At 57.9% G+C, this 24257-nt stretch overlaps 1 protein-coding gene across 4 annotated transcripts; it reads left to right on the top strand.

The window, feature by feature from the left end:
- Positions 1 to 10909: 10909 nt before the first annotated feature.
- On the top strand, positions 10910 to 22593 carry BOK (BCL2 family apoptosis regulator BOK). Of its 4 annotated transcripts, none has more exons than XR_016394001.1 (5): positions 10912 to 11209; positions 11750 to 12001; positions 14729 to 14857; positions 17593 to 18234; positions 20682 to 20769. XR_016394001.1 is itself a non-coding variant. In XM_022568219.3 (5 exons), exons 2-5 carry the CDS (start codon positions 11779 to 11781, stop codon positions 21960 to 21962), a joined length of 642 nt encoding a protein of 213 aa, XP_022423927.2. In that variant the 5' UTR covers positions 10915 to 11209; positions 11750 to 11778; the 3' UTR covers positions 21963 to 22593. The 4 variants fall into 4 exon arrangements, 3 of the variants coding, with proteins under 3 accessions (XP_089772227.1, XP_022423927.2, XP_022423928.2); XM_022568219.3 differs by lacking the exon at positions 17593 to 18234 and adding an exon at positions 21837 to 22593 and having other exon boundaries at positions 10915 to 11209; positions 20682 to 20845; XM_022568220.3 differs by lacking the exon at positions 17593 to 18234 and adding an exon at positions 21837 to 22593 and having other exon boundaries at positions 11198 to 11280; positions 20682 to 20845.
- The last annotated feature ends 1664 nt before the right edge of the window (positions 22594 to 24257 follow it).

Genomic DNA, 24257 nt, shown 5'->3' with positions numbered 1-24257 from the left:
AGGGGTGCTGTGGATTTGATGGTGTCCCGCCACCAAATATGTTGCAGGCCTAACCCCCGATACATGTGAATGTGACTTTATTTGGAAATGGAGACTTTGCAGATGTGATCAAGTTAGGATGAGGTCACACTGACATCCTAAGTCCAGTGACTCATGTCCTCATAAGAAGATGGAGAGACTTCCTTGGTGGTCCAGTGGTTAAGACTCTGCGCTTCCACTGCAGGGGGCACGGGTTCGATCCCTGGTCAGGGAACAAAGATCCTGCAGGTTGTGTGGTGCAGCCAAAAAAAGAAGAGGGAGACACGGAGGGGCCACGTGACGAGATGGGCAGACAGGGCAGTGATGCAGCTCCAGGCTGAGCAGCTGGCAGCAGAGGGGGAAAGCCTGGGACAGAGCCTCCCCCAGAGACTGCAGGGGACACAGCCCTGCCACTCCTGGATTTTCTGACTTCCAGCCTCCAGAACTGGGAGACAACAGGTGTCTGTTGTTCTCAGTCACCAGGTCTGTAGCAGCAGCCACAGGAAATTAAGGATGGAGAGAAGGAAGGGACGGAGGGGTGGGGGAGGATAAGAGGGGGAAAAGGAACACAAATCAGGGGGACAGGTACACCTGGAGTATGAAGACAGTGAAGGGATGCTTCAAATTCTACTCGAAGCCACAGTCTTTCAAGCACAACAATGGAATTAAAGGCATTTTCAAACACACGGGCACTCAGGGAGTTCGCTCCCACAAGCTGCTCTGAAAGAGAACAGGGGCGAGAGAACCCAAGAAGCATGGGTTCAGGGGCGTCAGGGGCGCCCGTAAAGTCTGCACGAGTGTTGGCTGGGAAACAGGCACAGGGTCACTGCAGCCACGTCCCCCTCGGCAAGCCCCTCCAGAATGACCACGGAGGGATTTTAACCAGAGGAGAGCCCACAGTAACAAAGGAAACTGGAGAGGAGACAGCAGTGGGTGAGAGATGTTACTGTTTCCCACCAGATTCTAATGGGAAGGTGAGGCTGATACCCACCTCAGTGAGGGCAGCTGTCAGCCCAGCCCAGCCGCGCTTGGTACAAACAGCCCGGCAACCACGGTGGCTCTTGGCAGCTGAGGTTCCTTTCTCACACAGGCACCGTGTCCCCCCTGCCAGGTTCCCCGAGGCTCCACTCACATGCTGTCCTCCTCCAGGTGCCCGGTGGGAAGACAGCCCTCTCTGGCCATCCTGCAGCAAAGGGAAAAGCAAGGAGGCAGAGACACACACTGACCTTTAAGCTTTTGCTTGGCTGTGGCCCTCATGACTGCTCACGAATCACTGGCCGAGGCAGGTCAGGTGGCCTGGCCAGTTGTCCAGGGACAGGAGTGCACCCATCCCCCCACCCCCCAGATGTGAATATTGTGACAGTGAAAAACCCAGTCCCTGCAGAAGGGGTCAGTGATGAGCAGTGGGGCACAGGTGGCTGTGAGGGGTCTGACGTTCCCCACCTCCCACCGCCAGGCCCCAGGACAAAATGAGCTCAGACCCTCCTTACCAGAGAAACTGGGTCCGCGAGGCCCCAACCTTGGGAAAGTGGGGGATGGCGAGGGCTGGGGGAGGGGTAAAGGAGGTGCCACCTTCCGACCTGTGGTCGGGCCCCTTTTCCCGCACTCTGCTCCGGGATGCCACCAGCCAGACGGGGACTCCACCCCACCCACGCAGGAGACCCAAGCAACCTTCTCAGGGGAAGAAGACCTCCTTTCGGGGACCCCAAGAAAGAGGCCGGCCAGTCACCAGGCGCTGCTCGGATCCCACAAGGCGCTGCTGGTCCTTCTTGTCCACGTGGAAGGACAGCCAAGGAATTCCACGCCCCCCCCCGCCCCCAAAGGGAAGGACCAAATCATATAGAAGTGCTGGAAAAACGGGGACAAAGCAGGCAGTCTGGGGATGCCGCCACCCAAATGCCCTTTGAAATCACAATCCCCAGAGAGATAAGATATTGTGCCCAAAAAACAGAGACCAGGGTACTCTGTTAAGGCAACAGTCACGGAGTAAGGAGGCATCAGAATCCAACAGGCCATAAGGCAGAACGGAGGCGCTCTCCTAACCCGGGGCGGGCGGCGGGGACCGTGCAGACGGGGCAGGAAGACGGAGGGGAGGTGACGATGGCTGGCGGATGCATCTGTTAAAGCGACTGATAAGTATTTGCAGGGCCGTAAGGTACCTCCAGGCAGGAAGGGCATCTCGGCGGCGAACGGTACTTGCAGCTGCGGCCAAGGCGGATGGTGATGAGATCACCGAGGTGGGCGGGGACTCGGTCCTCCACCAATGAGAGAGGGAGGTGGGGCCTGTCGTCCTCGGCCTCGAAGATTAAAGAGCACGACGGCACGTGTGTTCGATCTGTCTCGCGTATGTCTTTAAGAGGACAGGGTAAGACCAGACCACAGCGTCGTTCGTGGTCCTGATGGAGTCCCTGCGGAGTGGAGGGGCTGTGGGGTCAGGGCCCAGGGATGCCGGGGGTCTTCATCTGGGGAGCGCATCTGAATGTAGGTAACCCTGGATGATTGGACGCACCTGTGGCGAACTTCGGGGTGTGTGCGGAAGGATCCCCCTAGAAAATTAGAACTGTGAACACGGCTTCAAACCTTTACAGAGAGGAGAACCCTCCACCAATCCATTGAGATGAAGGACCCGGAAATTTTAAAAAGAAAGACAGAGAGGCCAACCAGAAATAAACCCACACGCCTATGGACAATTAATCTTTGACAAAAGAGGCAAGATTATACAATGGGGAAAAGAAAGTCTCTTCAGCAAGTGGTGCTGGGAAAGCTGGACAACTGCGTGTAAATCAGTGAAGTTAGAGCACTCCCTCATACCATACACAAAAATAAACTCAAAATGACTTAAAGACAGATACAAGAGAGAACACCATAAAACTCCTAGAAGAGAACATAAGCAAAACATTCTCTGACATAAATCATACCAATGTTTTCTTAGGTCAGTCTCCCAAGGTAATAGAAATAAAAGCAAAAATAAACAAATGGGACCTAATCAAGCTTATAAGCTTTTGCACAGCAAAAGAAACCATATACAAAACGAAAAGACAACCTATGGACTGGGGGAAAATATTTGCAAATGATGTGACCGATAAGGGCTTAATTTCCAAAATATACAAACAGCTCATACAACTCAACATCAAAAAAACAAACAACACAATGGAAAAATGGGCAGAAGACCTAGATAGACATTTCTCCAAAGAAGACACACAGATGGCCAGCAGGCACATGAAAAGACACTCAACATTGCTAATTATTAGAGAAATGCAAATCAAAACTACAATGAGTTATCACCTCACACGGGTCAGAATGGCCATCATTAAAAAGTCTACAAATAGGGACTTCCCTGGTGACAGAGTGGTTAAGAATCCGCCTGCCAGTGCAGGGGACACGGGTTCGAGCCCTGGTCCGGTAAAGTCCCACATGCCGCGGAGCAACTAAGCCCGTCCGCCACAACTACTGAGCCTGCGCTCTAGAGCCCGCAAGCTACAACTACGGAAGCCTGCGTGCCTAGAGCCCAGGCTCTGCAACAAGAGAAGCCACTGCAATGAGAAACCCGCGCATCGCAACGAAGAGTAGCCCCCGCTCGTCGCAACTGGAGAAAGCCCACGCACAGCAACGAAAACCCAATGCAGCCATAAATAATAAATAAATTTATTAAAAAAGAAAAGTCTACAAATAATAAATGCTGGAGAGGGTGTGGAGAAAAGGGAACCCTCCTACACTGTTGATGGGAATGTAAATTGGTATAGCCACTGTGGAGAACAGTATGGAGGTTCCTCAAAAAACTAAAAATAGAGTTGCCATATGATCCAGCAGTTCCATTCCTGGGCATATACTCAGACAAAACTATAATTCAAAAAGATACATGCACCCCGTGTGCATAGCCAAGCCATGGAAGCAACCTAAATGTCCATCGACAGATGAATGGAGAAAGAAGATGTGGGGGGTATATATTCCATTGTATATATGTCCCACATCTTCTTTACATATATGCATATGTATTTATAGAGAGAGAGAGAGAAAATGGACTATTACTCAGCCATTCAAAAGAATGAAACAATGCCATTTGCAGCAACATGGATGGACCTAGAGATGATCATACTAAGTGAAGTAAGCCAGACAGAGAAAAACAAAGACCATATGATATCACTTATATGTGGAATCTAAAATATGACACAAAAGAGCTTATCTACAAAACAGAAACAGACTCACAGACATAGAGAACAGACTTGTGGTTGCCAAGGGGGTAGGGGTGGGGGAGGGAAGTATGGGGAGTTTGGGGTTCGCAGGTGCAAACTATTATACGTAGGATGGATAAACAACAAGGTCCTACTGTAGAGCACAGGGAACTGTATTCAGTATCCCGTGATAAACCAGAATAGAAAAGAATATGAAAAAGAATATATATATGTATAACTGAGTCACTTCGCTGTACAGCAGAAATTAACACAACACTGTAAATCAACTAGACCAGTAAAATTGAAAAAAAAAAAGGAAGAAAGATAGAGGGACCAAGAAGTAGGTGTGGGGCTGTGGGAGCTGCTAGTTCCTCATCCTGCATGGATGCGCCCTGGCTGAGGAATGCAGCAGTGAAAGCAGAGGCGTTCACAGGAGGCGCTGGGATGAGCCCTGACTTGGAAACTGCCTGCCTGGAAGGTGGTCCTGAGACAGCGGCTTTTCCTGGAAAACCCCCAAGAACCACTGGATTCCTTAAACCACGGACATGCATAACTTTGGTTAAAATGCACAACAAATGCATACAGGTGGAAATGACTGTACCAGGCGTCAACACATATGATGAAGTAATAGGAAGCGTGGAGGGATAGAAGCTGGGGTAGGTCTGGGACACACACACTCAGACCCGGCTTCAGCTTAGTGTTTAAAGTTCTGGGAAAATCACAGGCCTCTCCGGCAGGAGATGCTGGACCAACCACCAGCCCGATCTGGGGAAGAAAAAGAAAGTCTTTTCCACATTCACAGAAATGGATTTTAAAAAGCACACCAGAAGGTCAGGAACAAAGCCTGGGCGGCCGGCTTAGGAGCGCAGGGCGGGACGCTCAGACCTGCCAGTTCTGAACCAGCAAAGAAATGCGCTTGGTGACAGCCTGGGGGAAACTTTTGCAGGCGAAGGATTAATACCCAGAACACAAAGAACACAGACAAACCAATGAGAAAAAGAAGTCGCGCTGGAGAAAACGAGCAAACCCTCTGCCAGGATGAGTCATGAGGCTCAGACGCTGACAGACCGCCAGGAAGGTACTTGGCCCCCTCGGCTCCTGGGGCCCTACGAGTGCATTAAACAACGCGACTGCCCTGTTCACCCCTCAGGCAGGCAAGACTTCATTTTATAACTTGTAGCACCCAGGGTGCTGCCAGAGGGGCTGGCGATGATGGCAGGTGCGACGTGGCTGTTCCATGTGACCCAGGACATGAGGCCACACCAGCCTGGAGCCCACCCTTCCAGCCCCCACTGGACACGGGGGGCTGGGCTCAAAGCCGGGCACGTGGACCCCTCCCCTGGCCGCGCTGCCCTCTGTCGTGCGGGCTCCCAGGTTGTTTATCTTGCTCTTATCCAAGTTTATACAAAACCCTTCTGGCCTGGGCTCTGATTCCCCGTGAAGAATGAGCTTCTGGCGAAAAATAAACGGGGAGGGGCTGGCCCCGGGAGAGCTCTGGGCAAATGCGGCTGTCAGCCTCCCAAGCTTGGAGGTGCTGCCTCTGTACCCCAGGCCCCGTCTGGACACCTCCGGTCACGGTCGGATGGCCGGGTCACTGGAAGAGCAGGGAACGGACGCCCACACAGGCAGCCTTTCAGAGCAGAGCCCCACCCCAGGGGCCCGTCCCCTAGCCTCCGCCCACCCAACTCTGCTGGGGGGGTGGGGAGGGTTACCTGTCCCTCAGTGGCACCGGTGGGACCCCTCCTCAATGGGAGTTGGGGTGCAGCTCCCACCTTTTAGTCCCTGGGGTGGGGTGGGGGCCAGAGAAGCCTGAGGGGAGACCCCCAGGAGGCAGCCCACTGTGACCCTGCGTGTCACCCCTGAGGCTCCCGCCCCTGGGGCGCTCTGATCTGCAGCCGGCGGTGACCTCACCCGAGGCCTGGGCCGAGCCTGAGGGTTACGACTGACGGCCTCTTGAGTACTTCATTAGCTCCCACTTCTGGGATCCCTTAAACGTCTCCAGGGTTCAAGGACACTCTACATTTTGGGTCAGGAGCCTCCGTCTCCTGCTTCCACTGACGTGGCACGTGGAACCCCCTGCAGAGAGGCTGGTGCCTGGGAAGGCCCGCTGCCCCTCTATCTCTTCCTCCTTCCGGGAGCTGAGAGCGTAAGTCCCTGGCCTGTCTGAGGGCTGGCTTTCTGTTCCTTGTAGCCGGAGGTGTCCCATCGCTACTGTAATCGCTGATGGCCAGGCGGACACCGCAGCCCTCAAGAGGAAAGGGGCCAGGAGGGCTCAGGGTTTAGAATAAACTCCCCCCCCACACAGCAGGTGATCTGGGGACCCACTGGAAGGAGTAGGGCCCGTAGTCACAGCCGGCCCCGCCCTCGGTTCTGTCCACACATGTGCTCAGCACAGGCACCCGCCTGGGCCCGGGGTTAGCCTGAGAAGGAGGCGGGCAGCCTAGGTGGACAGCTGCCCAGAGGTAAGCAGAACACACACAACACAATACTATATGTGAACAACTACTGTCAGGGATGGTTTGGACTCCCGGGAGGGCAGACTGGGGGTGCGTGAGGGGCAGAGTGTGTCACACCCCTAGGGTGCCACGTCCTCCCAGACCACCTTGTCTTCAGCTACCCCTGCAGGGATCTGCTGTGCACAGTGGGGTGGGAAGATTTTAGCCGGGGCAAAGGGAGAGGCAGGCGTAGGAGGGGGCCTCTCTGAGGAAGTGACACATGAGCAGAGCTGTAACAATCTAGGAAGGAAGGAACAGCCCGTGCAAAGGCCCTGCGGCACAAGTGGGTTTGTTCAGCTGAGGCCTCCCGAGCAGGTGGAGAGGGGAGAGGCCCTGGCCTTGCGCTGACGAATCTGGTTGATTTTGAAAGGACACTGTCCCCGTGCACAGGGCGGACTGGAGAGGGGGTGGGCGGCAGTGGCCTGGACTGGGGCACTAGCAGCAAGGAGGCAGAAGTGGCTCTCGGGATACGTTGTGAGAGGAGAGCGAAGAGGCTGTGGTGAGGCCGGCCCCGCGGGCCCGGGGATCCTTGGACACAGGAGGAGCCCAGGAGCCACTCAATAGACCATGCAGGCCAGCGCCTACCAGGTGCAAGGCCCAGACCCACCGGGAGGCCAGCCTCCTGCCAAGACCCTTGCTGAGCCCACAGCTGGCCCTGCGCGCCAGAGCCTGCACGTGAGCCCTACACGTCCACACCCAGCCACTCAGTCCCTTCCAGGGCCAGGCTCGGGCTCTGAAGGAGGCTGTGGACAGGGTAGTCCAGGGGCCTGGGCATTTGCTTTGGGGGCGGGGACAACACTCTCCTGGGCCTGTCCCTCTGCGTGGCCATATGCAGACCAGGCAGGACCCTTGTCCACGTCGAGGTGAATGTTGCCACTCACTTTCTTACACTGGTGTCACTGGGTTATGGAGCCCTCTGCTCCCCAAATTGTGGCCCACACAGCAGACTTGAGCAGGTTTTTATGGAAAGCCAGGACCCTCCTCCAGGTTGTTCGGTGGCACCGATAGGCCCCTGCACCCTGTCCAGAGCCACAAATGTGACCGGGCCCGAAAGGCTGGCACCTTCCCATCTCCAACCACAGCTGGTTCAGAGATAGGCACGGGACAGAAGCTGCTGGCCCCAGGTCATCCCCAGGAGCTCCCTGGGAAGACTGGCTTTTTTTCCCACTGGGAAAGACTGAACTTGTGCGGTGTAGACAGGGAGCTGTGGCGTCTTCTGCCATCACTCAGGGACAGCCTGCCTGAGAGCAGAGCTGTCACAAAGGAGCAGACAGACTCACAGATAGAAAGAGAGACGCCTGGATCCAGCCATGCCTGAAACCAGTAGGTGTCTCCCAGGACAATTTAGTCACATAAATCAACAAAGCTCCCTGTGCTCAAGCCAGTTTGGGCTGGTGTCGGCACTCAGAAGGCTTCTCGGCAACCAGGGACCCACTGGGTCAATTGCAGGGCAGACAGAGGGATTGGACAAAAGGCAAGAGCGGAGAGCAGGAAATCTGCAGAGGCGGAAACTCAGTGCCAATGGCAACTGTAGGAAAGTCTACGCACACTTGGGGGATTGGGGGCTGGGACTGGGCTGATCAGGTCAGCCTCCTCCAGTCCTCAAGGGACAGGAAGGTCTCAACTGATTCTAGCCTGACCCGGGCTCTATAAGGTCTGGCTCAGGGTCCGTGGTCTGGATACTCCAGATGGGCTTAACCTCCCCTTTTGATAAACACTTGGGCCGCTTCCAGTCCCTCAGGGTCCTCAGTATCCTGCAGTGAGTATCCTGAGGCACGGCTTTGAGCTGGTCTAAAATGTCCAGGGAGAGGTCCACTGGTTCAGGCATGGCTGGATCCAGGCACGGCAGCTCCTGTACTGAAGGGAGCACGCTAAACAGATGCATCTATCACTCCTGTGTCAGGGCGCACGAGTCTTTCCACACCCATCCATGCTGCCCAGGAGACAGGAAGTAGAAAACGTGATCCTATTTTTGTGTAGGAGGAAACTGAGGCTGTGGGCAGGGTGGGAAGCTGCCTGAGGCCACTGCAGGGCGGGGGAGGGGGCATAGGTTCTTCCCCTGCTGGAGATACATTCCATGGGCCCGGGGCGGGGGTGGGGGGTTGTCCCAATCTGCCTGTGCCCAGTCCTGCACTGACTCCTTCAGCAATCCCTTTCCCATCCTGAGCTTCCATATTTCCACCTATAAAATACAGGGAATCCCAAACCTTAGTGCTCTTCAGAGATGCCAGAGGCAGACCCTGTCCTGCTCCAGACTGTGCGTTAAAGAGTGCAATAAAATGAGCACTCACACTTGAAAGCTTTTCTGAAAAAACAGCTCCAATTCCCGAGCAATTACTATATGACAAGCACTTTTATACATGGATTGACTAATTTGGTCCACAAAATGTAGGTATTATTATTTTCTCTATTCTACAGACGGGGAAGCCAAGGCAGACAGAGGCCCAACAGGTTCCTGATAGGTGCCAGCATCAATGGTGTGTTGGCCTCCCAAAATGAGATGGGAAATGTTCCCTCATTTTCTATTCTCTGTGCAGGTTTGTGTGAGGTCAGTGATATTTCTTCAACTGTTTAGAGGAATTCCTCAAGGAAAACATCTGAACCTAGAATTTTCTTTGCGGGAAGATTTTAAATTATGAATTAAATTTATTTAATTGTTATAGGATTATCCAGATTTTCTATTGCTTCTAGCGTCAGTTTGGGTAAATTATTTCATTTAAATTTCAAATTACTGTCATAAAGTTGTTCATAATATACTCTTATTAGCTTTTTAATGTTTGTAGTATCTGTGGTGATGTCCTCTTTTCATTCCTGACATTGGAATTTGTGTTTTCTTTTTTTACCATTATTTCCAGGGGATTATCCATTCTATTAATCTCTTTTGGCTTGGTTGAGTTTCCCTGATTTTTGCTTTGTTTCATTAATTTCTGCTTTTATTTTTATTTCCTCTCATCTTTAGATTTAATTTGTTGTTCTTTTTCTAGCTTCTTGAATTGGAGCTTAGAGCATTAATTTTAACCTTTCTTCTAAAGCTATAAATTTTCCTTGAAGCACTGCTTTACCTATATCCCACAGCATTTGATATGTCATGTTTTCACTGTAGTTCACTTCAAAATATTTTACGACTTCCCTCGTGATTACTACTTGACCCACTGATTATTTAGAAGTGTGATATTTAATTTCCAAGTACTTGGAGGCTTTCTGATAGTTTTCCTGTTTTTGAGTTTTAGTTTAATTCATAGAGGACACACTTGTATAATTTCAATCCTTTGAAATTTGTTGAGACTTCATGGCCCAGGATATGGTCTATTTTGTTTAACATCCTATGTGCACATGGAAAGAACATGTATTCAACAGCTATTGGGTGAAGTGTTGTATATATGTGAATTAAGGCAAGTGGGTTCATCCTGTTGTTTCAAGGATAGAGATGTTGACTCAAGGATAGTGAAATAGGGACTTCCCTAGTGGTCCAGTGGTTAAGACTCTGTGCCTCCTAGGCAGGGGCCGTGGGCTCAATCCCTGGTCACGGAACTAAGATCCCACATGCCAAAAAAAAAAAAAAGGATAGAGAAATAGACCAGTGGGATAGAAAAGAGTCCAGAACAGATCCTCACATACACAGTCACTTGGTTTATCATGGGGACTCTTCTCCAATTCAGTGGAAAGATGAGGGCCCTTTCAATAACTCATGATGGTCTACTGGATATCCATATAGAGAAAATGAGCTCTGACCCCCTACCACAATATTCACAGGAACTAATTTGTGATCCATCATAGATCTAAATGTGAATGCTAAAACAAGCTTCTAAAAGAAAACACGGGAGAATATCCTAATAAAAAAGCACTAAACATGAGAAAAGATCGATAAATTGGACGTCACTGAGAAAATTCCTGTTCAGTATAAGCAACAGCAAACCACAGAATGGCAGAAGGCATTTGCAATACCTTCCATACAATGCAGATCCAAGTACCCACGTCCAATACCAAGCCATGTGTAAGACCAGGGACACAGCATCCAGAATATATAAAGAACCTCTAGGAATCAATACGATAATGAAGCCGGCTGTGAATCCAGGCGGCTGGTGCCAGAGCCAGGTCCTAATCACTGGGACAGTGGGGGACAGCTCCTGCCCCGTGGCCCTCCTTGAGCGCATACCGGGAACTCGCTCGGGCCTCCTTAAGCGGTGAGGCGGCGGGGAAGCTCTGGCCGTGGCTCCGCCCCGGGGTTGCCTTTCCCTTAGAAGGCAAAGCCCCAAGCCTCGCCTATCGCCCGGCGGAAAGTTGCGCGGTGCTGCCCGCACTCGCCTCGCCCCCGACGCCGCCGCCGGAGCCCCCGTAGGGCCCGAGACCCCGCACCCTCAGCGCTCCAGCCCGGCTCAGGCGTGGACAGGGCGGGCGCCGGGGCGGGGCGCGCGTCCTCGCCAGTTTGAATGGAAGGATCCAGATCTGCGGAGACGGCGGCCAGCAGATACTGAGGCCAGCACTCCTCCCCAGCCCCCGCGCCCGAGACATGCGGCGGGAGAGGTGAGCAGGGCGGGCCGCGCCACGGGAACGGCGAGGCCGGGGACAAACACCGAGGACGGCGAGGCGCGGAGGTGGGTGGTGGCCCCGGACGCTGGGCCGGGCCGGGGTCCCGGCTGCCACCGGTTGGGAGCAGGTCGGGCCATGCCCCCCGCCCACGCCTCCGCCGCCCGCGCACTCGTCTTCGAGCGCGGGCACGGCGGCCCCAGAGCCAATCGCCATTTCCCCGAGGTCCTTCCTATCCCCGGCACCCGTGGGGATCTTTGTGATTGAGTTCGGCATCTAAAAGAAGGTGACACCGCGCTTTTAAAGATTTGGGGCACAAACAGGAACGCTTACCCGCAGCTGGCCGAAGCCCTTCCCCAGAGCCGCGCCGGCCCGGCCTCCCTGTGCGCTCCGGCCCGGCGCACGCACGCGATCTAGGCGCACGCCGCGCCCCTTCCACGCTCCCAGCTGCCCGCCGTTCTCGCGCGGCCGACCTTCCCCTCCGCCAGCCAGGCCGGGGTGGCGGGGCGGGCCCGTCTGAGCACCCTCTGCCCGCAGGTGCGGCGCCCCCCGCCCGCGTCCCCGCCATGGAGGTGCTGCGGCGCTCCTCGGTCTTCGCTGCCGAGATCATGGACGCCTTTGACCGCTCGCCCACCGACAAGGAGCTGGTGGCCCAGGCCAAGGCGCTCGGCCGGGAGTTCGTGCACGCGCGGCTGCTGCGCGCCGGCCTCGCCTGGAGCGCGCCGGAGCGCGCCGCGCCCGCCCCCGGCGGCCGCCTGGCCGAAGTGTGCACGGTGCTGCTGCGCCTGGGTGAGTGCGGGCCTCGGCGGGCGGGATCCCAGGCTTACCCTCCAAAGCCGGCCGGCGGGGCGGCCCCGCTGCGCCTCGGGGTACAGCTGTCCCTGCACTGGCCCGCCCGCCGGTGACCGCACCGGCACCCGCCCCTGCTGGGCCTCGTTCTCCCCTCTGGGGCAGAGAGGGGGCTGGTCCGGAGTGCCCTGAGTAACCCGGCGCACAAGGCGGGCGCACCCAGACCGATGATCCCTCCAGCACCCCACTCTTCCAGTCCCCCCTCAGGCTCGCCTGTGCACCCGCCAAAGACCTCCCCGCATTTGCCTGCTCAGCCGGGATTTCAGACACTCTGGAAATAAAGGATAGACAGCTCCGGGAAGAATGATGTTTTGGTGGCTAAACTTCCTGAGTGACCCTTGTGCTCAGCTGGGCACAAAAATCCTTTGTCGGACCACGTGTCCTGCTGTTTGTTTTGGAAAATAGGTCCTTGCAGTTACTGGCTCAAATCCTGCCATGGGTTGCTCTTCTCTCTTGATTTGGAGGCCTCTTAGGGCTCCCGGCGAAATTTAGTGCCCCAGGAGAGCTGAGCCACCATGAGGCTAGGTAGCCCAAGATCTCACCTGGACGCTAGTTGAGTGGACATCTGGAGGTACTTGACTGTGGGGTCACACACAGCCCGGTAACTGTCTCCACCTTCTCCAAGGACCCCAGAGAGGGAGGGACCGGCCCAGCTGACTCAGTCAGTCCACCTCTCCACAGGGACTGAGACTGCCCAGCCCTGCCCCATCCAGTGTGACAGTTCCACCCCAAGCGTGTGCACATGGGGAGGTATGGCAGCACAGATGGAGCCCTGACCGGGTGCCTCTCCAGGGGAGAGGCTGGCCCCGGAGCCCTGGTTGGAGGGAACACCCTGTGAAAGCGGACGCCCTCCCCTCCTCAGGCTGGCTCGCGCGTCTGCTTGCCCCTGTTTTGTGTGGACCCTGGGGGCAGGGTTGTGTAGACCTGGCCTGCACAGGAGTGTTGGGGCCCGGGGGAGACACACAGATGCCGAGGAGCCATTGCAGAGGGCTGCCAGGGGGGCGGTGTCCCGCCTGGGTCTCAGGGGAGGGGAGCAAGTGGGGTTTGGGGGATCAGCCAGAGGCCCAGAGTGCCTGGACTCCCCTGAGGTCAGCGCCCGAGCCACCTCTTCCAGTTGGGCTGTGGGGACAACACTGGGGGAGCACTCCAGAGGGTCCTGGTGAATATGGTGTCTTGACCTCCCAAGAGCCCCTGGAGTGGCCAGGAGGAGATCCTGCCTCTGCCCTGCCTGCCCCCAGCTCCATCTCCTTGCCTGCGAGCAGGGGCTCGGGGCTGCCTCTACCTTGGGCCCGGGGTCCCTACTGTTTGAACTTTCTGAAAAGCCCTGCTTTGGGCTCTGCTAATCAGACCGCGCCGGTATCTGTCCCTTCAGCACTGTGACCTCAGACCCGGAGAGCCTGGGATGCTTCCAGCCAGGGCTGGAGGAGCAGAGTCCGGCCAAGTGCCCTGCGCTGGCCCTCTCAGGGGCCAGGCCTTCAGGCCCTCCTCCAGCATCCGGCCTCATCACGGCCAGTCCCTGGGGTTCAGTTCCTGCGAGATGGCTAAGGGGACCCTGGAGGGAGATGGCTTGAACCCCCAAAGCATTCGCCCTTGCAGCTGCTCAGCGTGACCGCCCCTTCCCCACCAGTCATGGTCTGGAGCTGTCTCCCTGTCCCCAGCGTACCCCCAGTTCCTCCCGAGCACAGACGCCCCGCTCCTGGAGCAGCAGCAAACAGGAAGAGGCCCGGGTCGAGTTGGGGTCAGTCCCCGGTAGACCCCGGGGTCTGTATGTGGGAACAGCCAGGCCAGCCCTGGGAGTTTCCATGCTCCCTCCCGCATCGTTCTGCCAGCCTCCCCGCAGTCCTCCTCTGGTTCCAGATCTTAATTAATTAGATGGAGTGCATCTGGCCCCATGGGTGACTCGGAGCCCTTATCGCCTGGACTTCCAGTAGGAAGCATTTTCCTGTTTGCTTTGGCGGAGAGGCGGCTGGGTTGGGGGACGCCCAGTCCGAGGGCTGTGTGGGATTCCTGGCACGTGACTGCCAGGGGCGCTGCAGCGGGCACACGTGCAGGCAGTGCCCTTGACAGGGCCTCCCGCTGCCACGTGTGGCCGCCCCATCCAGATACCCCTGCTTGGCCCCAGGAGCCCAGGTCTGACCCTGTGTGGTGCTGGCGGCCCCGGGTAGTGGCTCCTTTTCTTGGTTCACTGAATGGTGCTGGCGCCTGAGCAAGGACACCCCTGTGAGGCAGCAGCCGGGCTCCCCACCGGTGTGGGGTCGCTGGAACAGTCCACACCCATGTTGGGCTGGCTGCTTGCTTGTCAGACTACCGCCCTCCCATGCAGCTGGCTGTGGGCTGTGAGTCACTGATCAGGCACTGCTAGGGTGCCCGCCCCACTGGCCCAGCCGGCTCTGCCCTGGGGGGAGGGTGGGCGTGGCTGGCTCGGCAGAGGGGACAGGCCCCAGAGGCAGGTCTGGGGGTGCCCACCGCACCTCCCTGGTCTTGTCCCCGGGGGTTCTAGGGGTGGTGTCTCGTGGGTGGGAATGTGACAGGTCGAGGGGTCAGGAATAGGGCTGGGATCAGGGTCCCCAGCTGTGGCCACAGGCTGAGGAGTGGGCTGGCCCCAGGCCCGCGTGGGCCCCACACCCCGTGGGTGTGACCACCTCTTACCCGCCTGTGTGACCGCAGCGGACGAGCTGGAGCTGATCCGGCCCAGCGTCTACCGCAACGTGGCCCGCCAGCTGAACATCCCCCTGCAGTCCGAGACCGTGGTGACCGACGCCTTCCTGGCTGTGGCAGCCCAGATCTTTTCTGCAGGTAGGCCTGTGTGTCCAGGGGGCCCACACTGCTGGCATGGCCCAGGGTCTGTGGGTCAGGGCCGGGGCTGCAGCGCTGGGTGGGCTCTCAGGGGAGCCTCCCTGGGTCCAAGGACAGTGGGCCTCTTGTGCGGTCCTGGGGCTGTGACCGGAAGCCCTGTCTGGGCTGCATGTCCCAGGCTGCCAGTTGGTGCTGACTGTTGGCTGGAGTGGGGCGGGGCTGTTCTGCATGTGGCCTGTACATGTCCTGTGGGGCTTGGGCTTCTCACGGCGTGGCCGCAGGTCCCAAGCAGCCCAAGTGGGCGCCGCCAGGCTCTTTTGACGTAAGAAGTCACCGTGTCACTGAGCCTGAGTCTGTTGGTCAGAGGCAAGTCGCAGAACAGCCCCCATAGTGGGAGGGGTGCACTAGGGTGGGAGTCCCTGGTGGAGCGGCTCACCGGGACACATTTGGAGAATGTTGACACACCTGTCTCACCCGGGTGGCCCGCAGTCACCTGTGGATCTCCCGGAGCCTCCACCTGGGCCCTAGGAGCAGGTGACGTCTGCCCCTTCTCCGTGTGCCCTCGCCCTGAGTTCAGCTCGTGCTGCTTCCGGTCTGCACACCTGCCTCCAGGCTCCCAGGAAACTCTAGGACTCATCCCCCAAAACCGCCTCTCGTTCCCACGCCGCCTCCTGGGACCTGCTGGGCTCCCTGAGGTCCACAGACCTTGTCTCCCCACCCGTGACCTCGTGCCCTGTTCTGGCGCCCCTGCCCTGCGTTTCCACCTCGGTCCTGTGTCCTGGTACGTAGCAGGCGCCAGGCGCTGCTGGCCATCAGGTGACCAAAGCCCCCAGCCCAGTGCAGCACCTGCCCAGTCAGCCGATCCCACCGAGGTTTCCCCAGCACTGTCTGGCGCTGCCCTGGGCCTGGGGACCCCTGTGATGGACGGGATGGCCAGTCCCAGCCCTCAAGGAGGGGGGCTTGGGGGCCCCAGAGCCAGAGTGTTCCCGGGGCGCATCCTGGTGGAGTGGGGGTGTGAGTGGCCACGTGGTATCGAGGGTGGGAAGGGCTTTGGGGAGGACGGGCCCCTTCTGCGAGGCGGCTTTGGGTCTGTCGTCGACCAGCGGCGTGACCTTGGAACACCCCTTGCCGTTCCTTAGCCGTCGGATGGTTGGGACGGCAGCAGGGCTTTGGGGCAGAGGGCACCGGGAGCCACAGTCCCACCCCATGGGGGACCTCCGCCCACCGGCAGAAGAAAGGAGGCCGGTGGAGGGGCTGGGGCTGCCGCATCCCATCAGAGGGCCCCCAGCCCGCTGACCGCACCCTCTGGGTGTTGCCCTGCACTGTCCCCTCTCGGGGAGGCTCCTCCGACCCCTGGTGGGCAGGCCGGCGTGGCAGGGACACGGGACCCCCGGCTGCAGGACCCAGCCTCCAGGGCGTCACTGGGTGGCCAGGACTTCACGGGGGGGGGGGTGCCTGGGAGGGAGGGGGCTGGTGAGAGGCGTGGGATGCCCAGGAGGTCTGGCAGTCCTGACCCGGGTGCCCTCGCGGTGACCTGGGCAGGCCAGGGAAGGGAGCTGACAGCCGCCCTGGGCCCTCCCTGGGCTCCCGTCAGGCCTGACGCTGGCGCGTGGGTGGCCGCCGGTGTCTGTCTCCGCGGGCGGGCGGCTGCTTAGAGCAAGGGCTGCTCTAACAGGAAGGTCAGCTCTGAGAGCGCGGCTGCGGCGGCTGGTGTTTGGGACTGGGGGGCGGGGCGGCTGGGCCCCGGGGAGGGTGGCTGGTGTGTGGACAGGGACAGAGGGCGGGCAGCCGGGACGAAGCACCCACCCCTGCCTGCCCCGCCTGCTCAGTGCGGGAGGGGCCGGAGATGTGCCCAGAAGGGCTCTGGGTTCTGGAAGGACGAGGCGGGGGCTGGGGCAGGGCGGGGAGGGGGAGGGGCGGGGAGGAAGGTGTGGCCGTGATGAATGGGCACAGGGCACCAGCGGCTGGCTTCTTTCACTTGGGGAGTTCAGTTTAAAGCCCGTGATTTTTCGCTTGAAACCAGAGCAGGATGTACTTCTCTGCGATCAAGCATCCCCGCCCCACCCAGCTGGCCCTACCCTTTTCTCGTGGTGGCCTCCACACCGCCACCTGCCCCTCTGGTGCTTTGGGGCGCCCAGCCCCTCATGGGCTCTGTGACCTGCAAGTGGTTCTTAACCTCTGTGGACCTCAGAGCCACCTGAAAGGGGAGCAGGGACAGGCTCCGTGGAGCACAGGGCTGCGGGCCGCCCCTTGTGCTGCCGACGGGCTCTCAGCCCACCCCCCGACCAGCCCGTGGCTGCCCCACGCACCCTCCCGCTTCCCACCCACCCGAGGTCTCCCTTCACCCCTTGTTCATCCTAGCCTTCCCGGTCCTCAGGCCCTCTTGCCACCAGGCAAGCTCCAGCCATCAGATGCTTGCCAGCCCTGCCCATCTCTGCCCGCAGCCTCTCCCAAGCAGCTGGGTCTTGCACGCGCTGACCCCCCGGGCTGGATATTCCTCCCCCTCGTCGTCCCGGCCGGCCCCTCACCTGCTCTGGCTGTAGCCGGTGACGTGGACGGCTCGAGGACTGCAGGGCAGGGTTCCAGGTGGCCTCCCCACGTGGCTGAGCCCCCGCGAAGGCAGAGGCAGGGGGCGCTGTTCCAGGCTGCGTCTTGGCTGCAGGCGCTTCTTGGTTCCCTTCAGTGGAAAAACTGAAAGTTGGCAAGTGTTTTCATTTTTTTCTTCTCATTACAAGAGCAAAATATTTCACCACGGAAAGATCAGAAAACACATGAGATAAAAAACTCTCAGAAATCAGTACTAAAAAGACCACCTCACTTTAAAAAGAGCAAAGGGTCTGAATGGACATCTCTTCAAGGAAGATGTATGAACAGCCAGTACGTGCATGAGAAGTTGCTCAGTATCATCAGTCACCAGGGAAACACCCATCAAACCACAAAAAGATGCCACCTCGCGCCCACTGGGGCACTCAAGGCAAAACTTCAGAGAACCCAGCACGGGTGAGGCTGTGAAGAGTCAGGGCGTGAAGTGGTCTGGCAGCTTCTCCAATGGTAACTCTGACGGGGTCACCCCCTGACCTGGCAGTTCTGCTCCTCGGTTTTGACCCCTGAGAAAGGAAGCCACATGTCCACACAAGGGCTTGCACACGAGTGTTCAGAGCCGCGTATCCCCACAGCCGGAGGGGCCAACAGCCCACGTGTTCGTTTCCTGATGGGTGGTCCATCCACTGGATGGAACATTATTCGGCCGTAAAAAGGAATGAGGTGCCCACACCAGGACAGCACGGAGGAACCTTGAAAACATTTTGCTCAGTGAACGGAGTCAGACACAAAGTGGGACATACTGTGTGACTGCGTTCGTGAAACGTCCAGAACAGGTAATCCACAGAGACAAAGTAGATTAGAGGTTACCAGGGCTGGGGTGACAGGGGCATGATGCTCCTGGGGACAGTGATTTGGAGTGAAAATGTCTGGAATTCGATAGTGGTGATGGTTGTACAACATAGTCAATATGCTAAAAACACTGGATCTCACACTTTAAAAGGATGAATTTACGCTAGTGAGATTATATCTCCGTAAAAATGAACACAAAGACCTCAAAGAAAATAGGACATACCTGAGCCCCACCTCCCAGAGACCACCCTGCCGGCACCTTCCGGACCAGGGCTTTCCTCTCCAGGTAAAACGTGGCCATCACGTGGAGCTCACCTCTCCACACAGCACCGCAGAACGCGTGTTCATTCTCTTGATCCCCGCCCTGCCATGCTGACCCTTCACCTGTCCCCTGGTGGTGGTGGGTACCTGTGGGACGCCAAGCCTGGGGGTGTCAAGGGCACAGCTGTGAGCAGCACAGAGCCCGCCAGGGCTGGCACCCACGAGCAGTTGGTCAATGGGGAGCGTGGTGTGACGGCAGCGTCACCAGGACCTGATGCCATCACGGTCTGCGTGGCCCTTAGAGGGAGGACCTTGGGCAGAGGCCTGGGGGTGAGGAAGCCCTGCAGGCAGCGGTGAGGCTGGGATAGCATGCATGAGGCCAGGTCGCAGGACAAGGGGGCCTCAGAGGGGCCAGCAGCCAGCTCAGGTGGGACTTCAGACTTGGATTTACTTTGAAGGAGATGGGAAGGGACAGTAACAGGAGGGTTGGGGAGTGGCCTGGCCTGATTTATGGGGTTTTAAAATTTTTGTTGAGGTGAAATTCACATGACGTACAATTAACCATTTTATTTATTTATTATTTATTGGCTACACCACGCGGCATGTGGGATCTTAGTTCCCCGACCAAGGATTGAACCCATTCACCCTGCAGTGGAAGCACAGTGTCCTAGCCACTAGACGGCCAGGGAAGTCCCAGTTAACCATTTTAAAGTGTGTGATTCAGTGGCGCTGAATGCATGCACAGTATCGTGCAACCGCGTCCTCTCCAAGTTCTTTGCCAGTGGGAAGAACACCCATTCCCATTAGGCTGTCACTGCCTGGCCCCCTCCTGCAGCCCCCAGGGACCACTGGTCTGCTTTCTGTCTCCACGGATCTGACAGTCCTGCACATTTCATAGGAATGGACTCATACGATATGTGTGGCCTTTCAAGTCTGCTTCTTTCACTGAGCGCGATGTTTTCAAGGTTCATCAGGTTGTGGCCCTGTCAGTGCTTCCTTCCACTTTGAGGCCAAGTATCATTCTGCTGTGTGGCTGGACCACATTGTGCTTTTCCACTCACTGCTTATTTATGTTTTGTCATTTCCACCTTTTGGCGACTGTGAACAGGGATTCATTCGCACTGACTTGTGCTCTTATGACAGACTGTCCCAGCTGTGGTGTGAACATGGGTTGAGGGGCATGCTTCCTCCCTGCCTGTGCTGCTTCCTTCTAGGACTCAGGCGGGGCACCCATGTTTGTGTCCTTTCACAGGTGGTGCTGGTGCCCTCCAGCTGTCTTTCTCATCACAGTTACCAGGCTGCAGAGTTACATGGATCCTCACATTGCCACTTGGAATTTTGTCTGATAGACTGTAATTTACATCTCGTTCTAATGTACACTTACTTCTTTGTGTATCGGTGAGGGTGAGCATCTTTCATGTGTCTGGTGTACTGTTAATACTTCTTCTTTTGTGAATCAGCTGTTTGTATTCTGTTCGTATTTCTTTTGAAAGGTTTCTCTCTTTTTCTCATTGATTTATAAAATCTCTTCCTATATTAAGGAACCTTATACAACTGGCAAGCACTGTTCCCCAGACTGTCATTCGTCTGTCTTTCCTCCCAGGTGGGCTCCATCTCAGTTCTGCCCCCAGTAGCTTGGTGGTCTGGGCAAGGCCATTCCTCCCGGGGCCTCAGCTTCTTTACATGGAGAACATCCTCTGTCCTCGCAGGGCTGTGCTGGGGGCAGGCACAGATGGAAGCTGCTTCCTGTTTATCACATCCAGTGCCGAGTCACTGAGCCCCCTTGACCTGCTCAGCCTCCTCTTTGCCTTTCTGCTCCATCACCTCCTCCAGCAGATACTGGGCTGTGCAGGGTCATCGCCAGGCCCTGGCCCAGGTGTGCAGGTGTGTAATGCAGGCTCGAGACATCCCCGCCTGAGAACGACGTGTGACGGTGGCAGGACTGATCTGCAGCAGACGGTGGCTGGGACTCGCACAGCCGCCAGCTGACCGAGCTCCCCGTCTGGTGGGAGCTGTGGGTTGAGGCTGCCCCGGGTGTCGACCCCAGTCACCAGCGGAATGGCAGGGGTGTGGCTCAGAAAGGCTCAGCCCCCTCACGTGACCCTGCGGGCTGGCCTCAAGCTGGGTCTTGGTGGCCTTTGGTGACCAGCACCCATCTCTCTCCCTGCAGGAATCACCTGGGGCAAGGTTGTGTCCCTGTACTCAGTGGCTGCGGGGCTGGCCGTGGACTGCGTGCGACAGGCCCAGCCCGCCCTGGTCCACGCCCTCGTTGACTGCCTCGGGGAGTTCGTGCGCAAGACCCTGGCGACCTGGCTGCGGAGACGCGGTGGATGGGTGAGGGAATATGGCGGTGCCAGGAAGGGGGCGGTGGTTGAACGCCTGAGTGCCGGCAGTGGCAGGGGTGATCGGGGCTGGAGGAGGGGCGAGGCCGGGGCTGCCCAGCCCAGGACGGCTCCTGCGGCCCAGCTCCAGTGTGGGCCCTCTGGATCTGACCACCCCCGACTCCAGAGCTAAAACCCGCTGCCCGCCCCCAGGGATGGTGTCAGAGTCTCCATGTCCCCGATCACCTGGCCAGGCCTCGGGGACTGCGGGGCAGCCCCACCCGTAGGAGAGCTGTTTTCTCCTCTGTAAAATGGATGGTGGGCAAAAGTGTGCAAAGCACACTGGCCGAGGGGACGGAGCTCAGCCTCTGCTGGGATTGGAGCCACAGGGGGTGTGGTGAGGGGCCGCTGGGGCTGTGATCTCATCTGAAGGCGGCACTGGGCGGGGAGGGCGTCACCTCCTGGATGAGTCACGTGGCTGTGGGCCTCCCGCTGTCCCATCCTGCCGTCCTGTCCTGGAGCCCGGCTGAGGCTGGGCACCAGGCAGCCAGGACGCTGATTGACACCACGGCCAAAGGTTAAGCTGTAGGGATAGTACCTCATTTCTTAGCAGGACTAGAAAGAAATAAGGAAGTAAGGAGTGGCCATTTACTGGGCTTCTGGAAAGCTCAGTTCGGGCTCCTGTTCTAAGGGATTTGTCCTTCCCTGGCACCCCAGGCTCCACAGCATCTGTGGAAGGCCACTGGGATGTCAGCAGGTGGCCGAGCTGGTAGCTGGGCCCATGGCTGGGGGCCCAGCAGTCTCCCCTCCCTCCCCTCTCACCATCTGAATCCACCTGTTGGGTCGGGTCCCATGCTGGAGCCTTCCATCCAGCTGGACCACAAGCCTTCCCAAACGGCCTCGAGCATTCCCTCAGGCGACCTGGCTGACACCGGGCGGGGGGCGGGGGGCACAGGCCGCACCCTCTCCGCTCCACTCTCTAACTGCCCCCTCTTCCCTCCCAGACGGATGTGCTCAAGTGCGTGGTCAGCACCGACCCCGGCCTCCGCTCCCACTGGCTCGTGGCCGCGCTCTGCAGCTGTGGCCGCTTCCTGAAGGCTGCGTTCTTCATGCTGCTGCCGGAGAGATGAGCTGCTGGCTTGGGCAGGGGCCGCAGCCCGGCCCCTTTACGTGGGAGGCCCTCGGCCCCCGAAAGCATCACCCTCCGCCCCACCCAAGCCAGGAAGACCCTCGGAGCCCCGCGTCGAAGCTGGAAGCCCTGCCCTGAGCCCCTCCTCCACAGACCCAGGCCCTCTGGACAGGGAAGAGGGGGGCTTCCTGGCCCTGGAGCTGGGCTTCAGGGCCGACAGGGGCCCTTCCCCATTGTTCCCCCTCCCCCGGAACCCCCGCTGGTCCCCTTCTTTCTAGAGCCAGAAAGTCAGGGTCACGTCCCAGGCCCTGAAGGAAGGGAGCTGGGCCCCATCTGTGTGCGGTTCCCACGTCAGGACATGAGCTGGCCTCGGTCCTCCTGGGCAGGGGGCCTGGACTCTGGGCCTGAAGGTGACTCTCGAGGCCGGAGGAGCTGTGGAGTGTTACTGACTCTGCACGTGGGGCCTAAGGCTCGTGTGGTGGTTACTGAACCTGTTTCTAGAGGGAGGGCGTGTCCCCCGCGCACCGGGGTGGGTCTCTGTGTGGCAGGGTCCTGTGGACGCGGGAGCCCACGACCGAGAAGGATGGTGTGTTTGTCCGATCCCAATAAAGTTCCGCAGCCGTGGAGGGTGACCCCGTCTGCTCCTGGTACCTGTCCTGCGACTGCCAGGGACCCGACAGATGGCAGGCCGGCCCGACGTGATGGAGCACAGGCACACGTCTTCCCTCACCAAGGCCAACTTGTGCTGCCCTGTGCCACACTGGGCCTGCGTGCATACACGCCTGCACGTGCTGCCACCGTGCGTGCACCAGCAGCTGCGCCCCACGTTCCTCAGTCCCCCTCCCCCGCCGCCCCCCGCCTCTGGCCTGGCAGCAGGCACACGGTGTTGGACGCGGCCTCTCTCAGCCCCGGTTCCCTTTCCGTACGACTCAGGGTGGACCAGACGGCCGCTAGGGTCTTCCCTTCCCCATCCAGCCTCCTGGGGAAGAGCCCAAAGGCGAGGTTGCCGTGCACAAGGGGGGCTGCCCCCCTTCCCCCATCGCCCACCTCCTGGCCCCACGGCCCCCCACAGGACCCCTCTCCTCAGCTTCCTCCCAGGGGGCGGCCGCCCCTGCAAGCCCATCACCTCTCCAAGCTCTGCCTGCTCTGTCTGCATGGGACCCAGGGGCGCTCGCAGTGGGAAGTCTGGCAGATGACGAGAGGGAAGGAAGCGGGCGGGAGGAGAGGAAGGTCCCTTTGCCACCCTGCTTCCGTCACTAGGATGGATCCCTTGGTACGTTTCCAGCCTGGGAAAGTGATGTTACAGACGCTGAGTCAGGGAAGCCACAGATTTAAGGTCACTCAGAGAGACCAGGCATCTGCGTGGACATTGGGTTAGAGGCTGCAGTAGAGGAGACACCCCGTTTCCAACAACAACAGAAGATGACATTCCGGGGTATAAACGGAGTGAGAAATGCGAAACCCTATGTGAGGCAAACTCTGAAGGTACCTCAGAGACACCCTGGACTTGGAAGGACAGAAGAAATCCCATGTTCCAGAGGAAAACGATCTCATAAAGAAGACAGTTCTCTATAAGTAGCTTTGTAAATTTAACGTAATCCTTATGAAAGTATCAGAATGTTTTTCCCCCTCTGGATCTAAACAAGCTAATTATAAAGTTCATATAGGGCTTCCCTGGTGGCGCAGTAGTTGAGAGTCCGCCTGCCGATGCAGGGGACGCGGGTTCGTGCCCCCGATCCGGGAAGATCCCACATGCCGCGGAGCGGCTGGGCCCGTGAGCCATGGCTGCTGGGCCTGCATGTCCGGAGCCTGTGCTCCGCAACGGGAGAGCACAACAGTGAGAGGCCCGCGTACCGCAAAAAAAAAAAAAAAAAAAAGTTCCTATGAGGTGGGGTGAGGGTGGGGGTGGGGGTGGGGGTGGGGGTGAAGGGCAAAAACAGCCGGGAAAACCCTTCAAAGAAGAGAAATGAGGAGGGTCTAGGCCTCTGCCTCTGAGTCTGCTGTTGGACCACCAGGCCCCAGGCCAAATGCATGTAGACAGGCAGGCGCAGGGTCACGGGACCCCCAGAGACAGACCCCCTGTGCCTGGAGAACCAAGTCCATGATGAGGTGGGAAGAGCCGGGCTTGTGAGCAAATGTGACAAACCAGTTAACACTCAGAGACCAAATCGAATGCGTATGTCACATTAGACACAAAACAAATTCCAAACGGATCCAACAGCCAAGCATGAAAAATGAAACAAGTTCTAGAAACAATGGGTGAATTTCTTCCTAACTGGGGAGTGAGCAGAGTCTT

The sequence above is a fragment of the Delphinapterus leucas genome, chromosome 8 (genome assembly GCF_059928025.1).
Source record: "Delphinapterus leucas isolate spDelLeu-1000000601 "Yukka" chromosome 8, BTC_Dleu_Yukka2, whole genome shotgun sequence".
NCBI classification, from domain to species: domain Eukaryota; kingdom Metazoa; phylum Chordata; class Mammalia; order Artiodactyla; family Monodontidae; genus Delphinapterus; species Delphinapterus leucas.
Note: the sequence above shows the minus strand (reverse complement) of the source record. Positions and strands in the feature narration are given on the sequence as shown.

Bases quoted from the DNA above. Each gene is read 5' to 3' on its own strand.
- BOK (XM_022568219.3), top strand. From the start codon at position 11,779: ATGGAGGTGCTGCGGCGCTCCTCGGTCTTCGCTGCCGAGATCATGGAC. The intron at 14,858-20,681 runs GTAGGCCTGTGT...CTCTCCCTGCAG, and splicing joins AGCCCAGATCTTTTCTGCAG to GAATCACCTGGGGCAAGGTT. The intron at 20,846-21,836 runs GTGAGGGAATAT...CTTCCCTCCCAG, and splicing joins TGCGGAGACGCGGTGGATGG to ACGGATGTGCTCAAGTGCGT.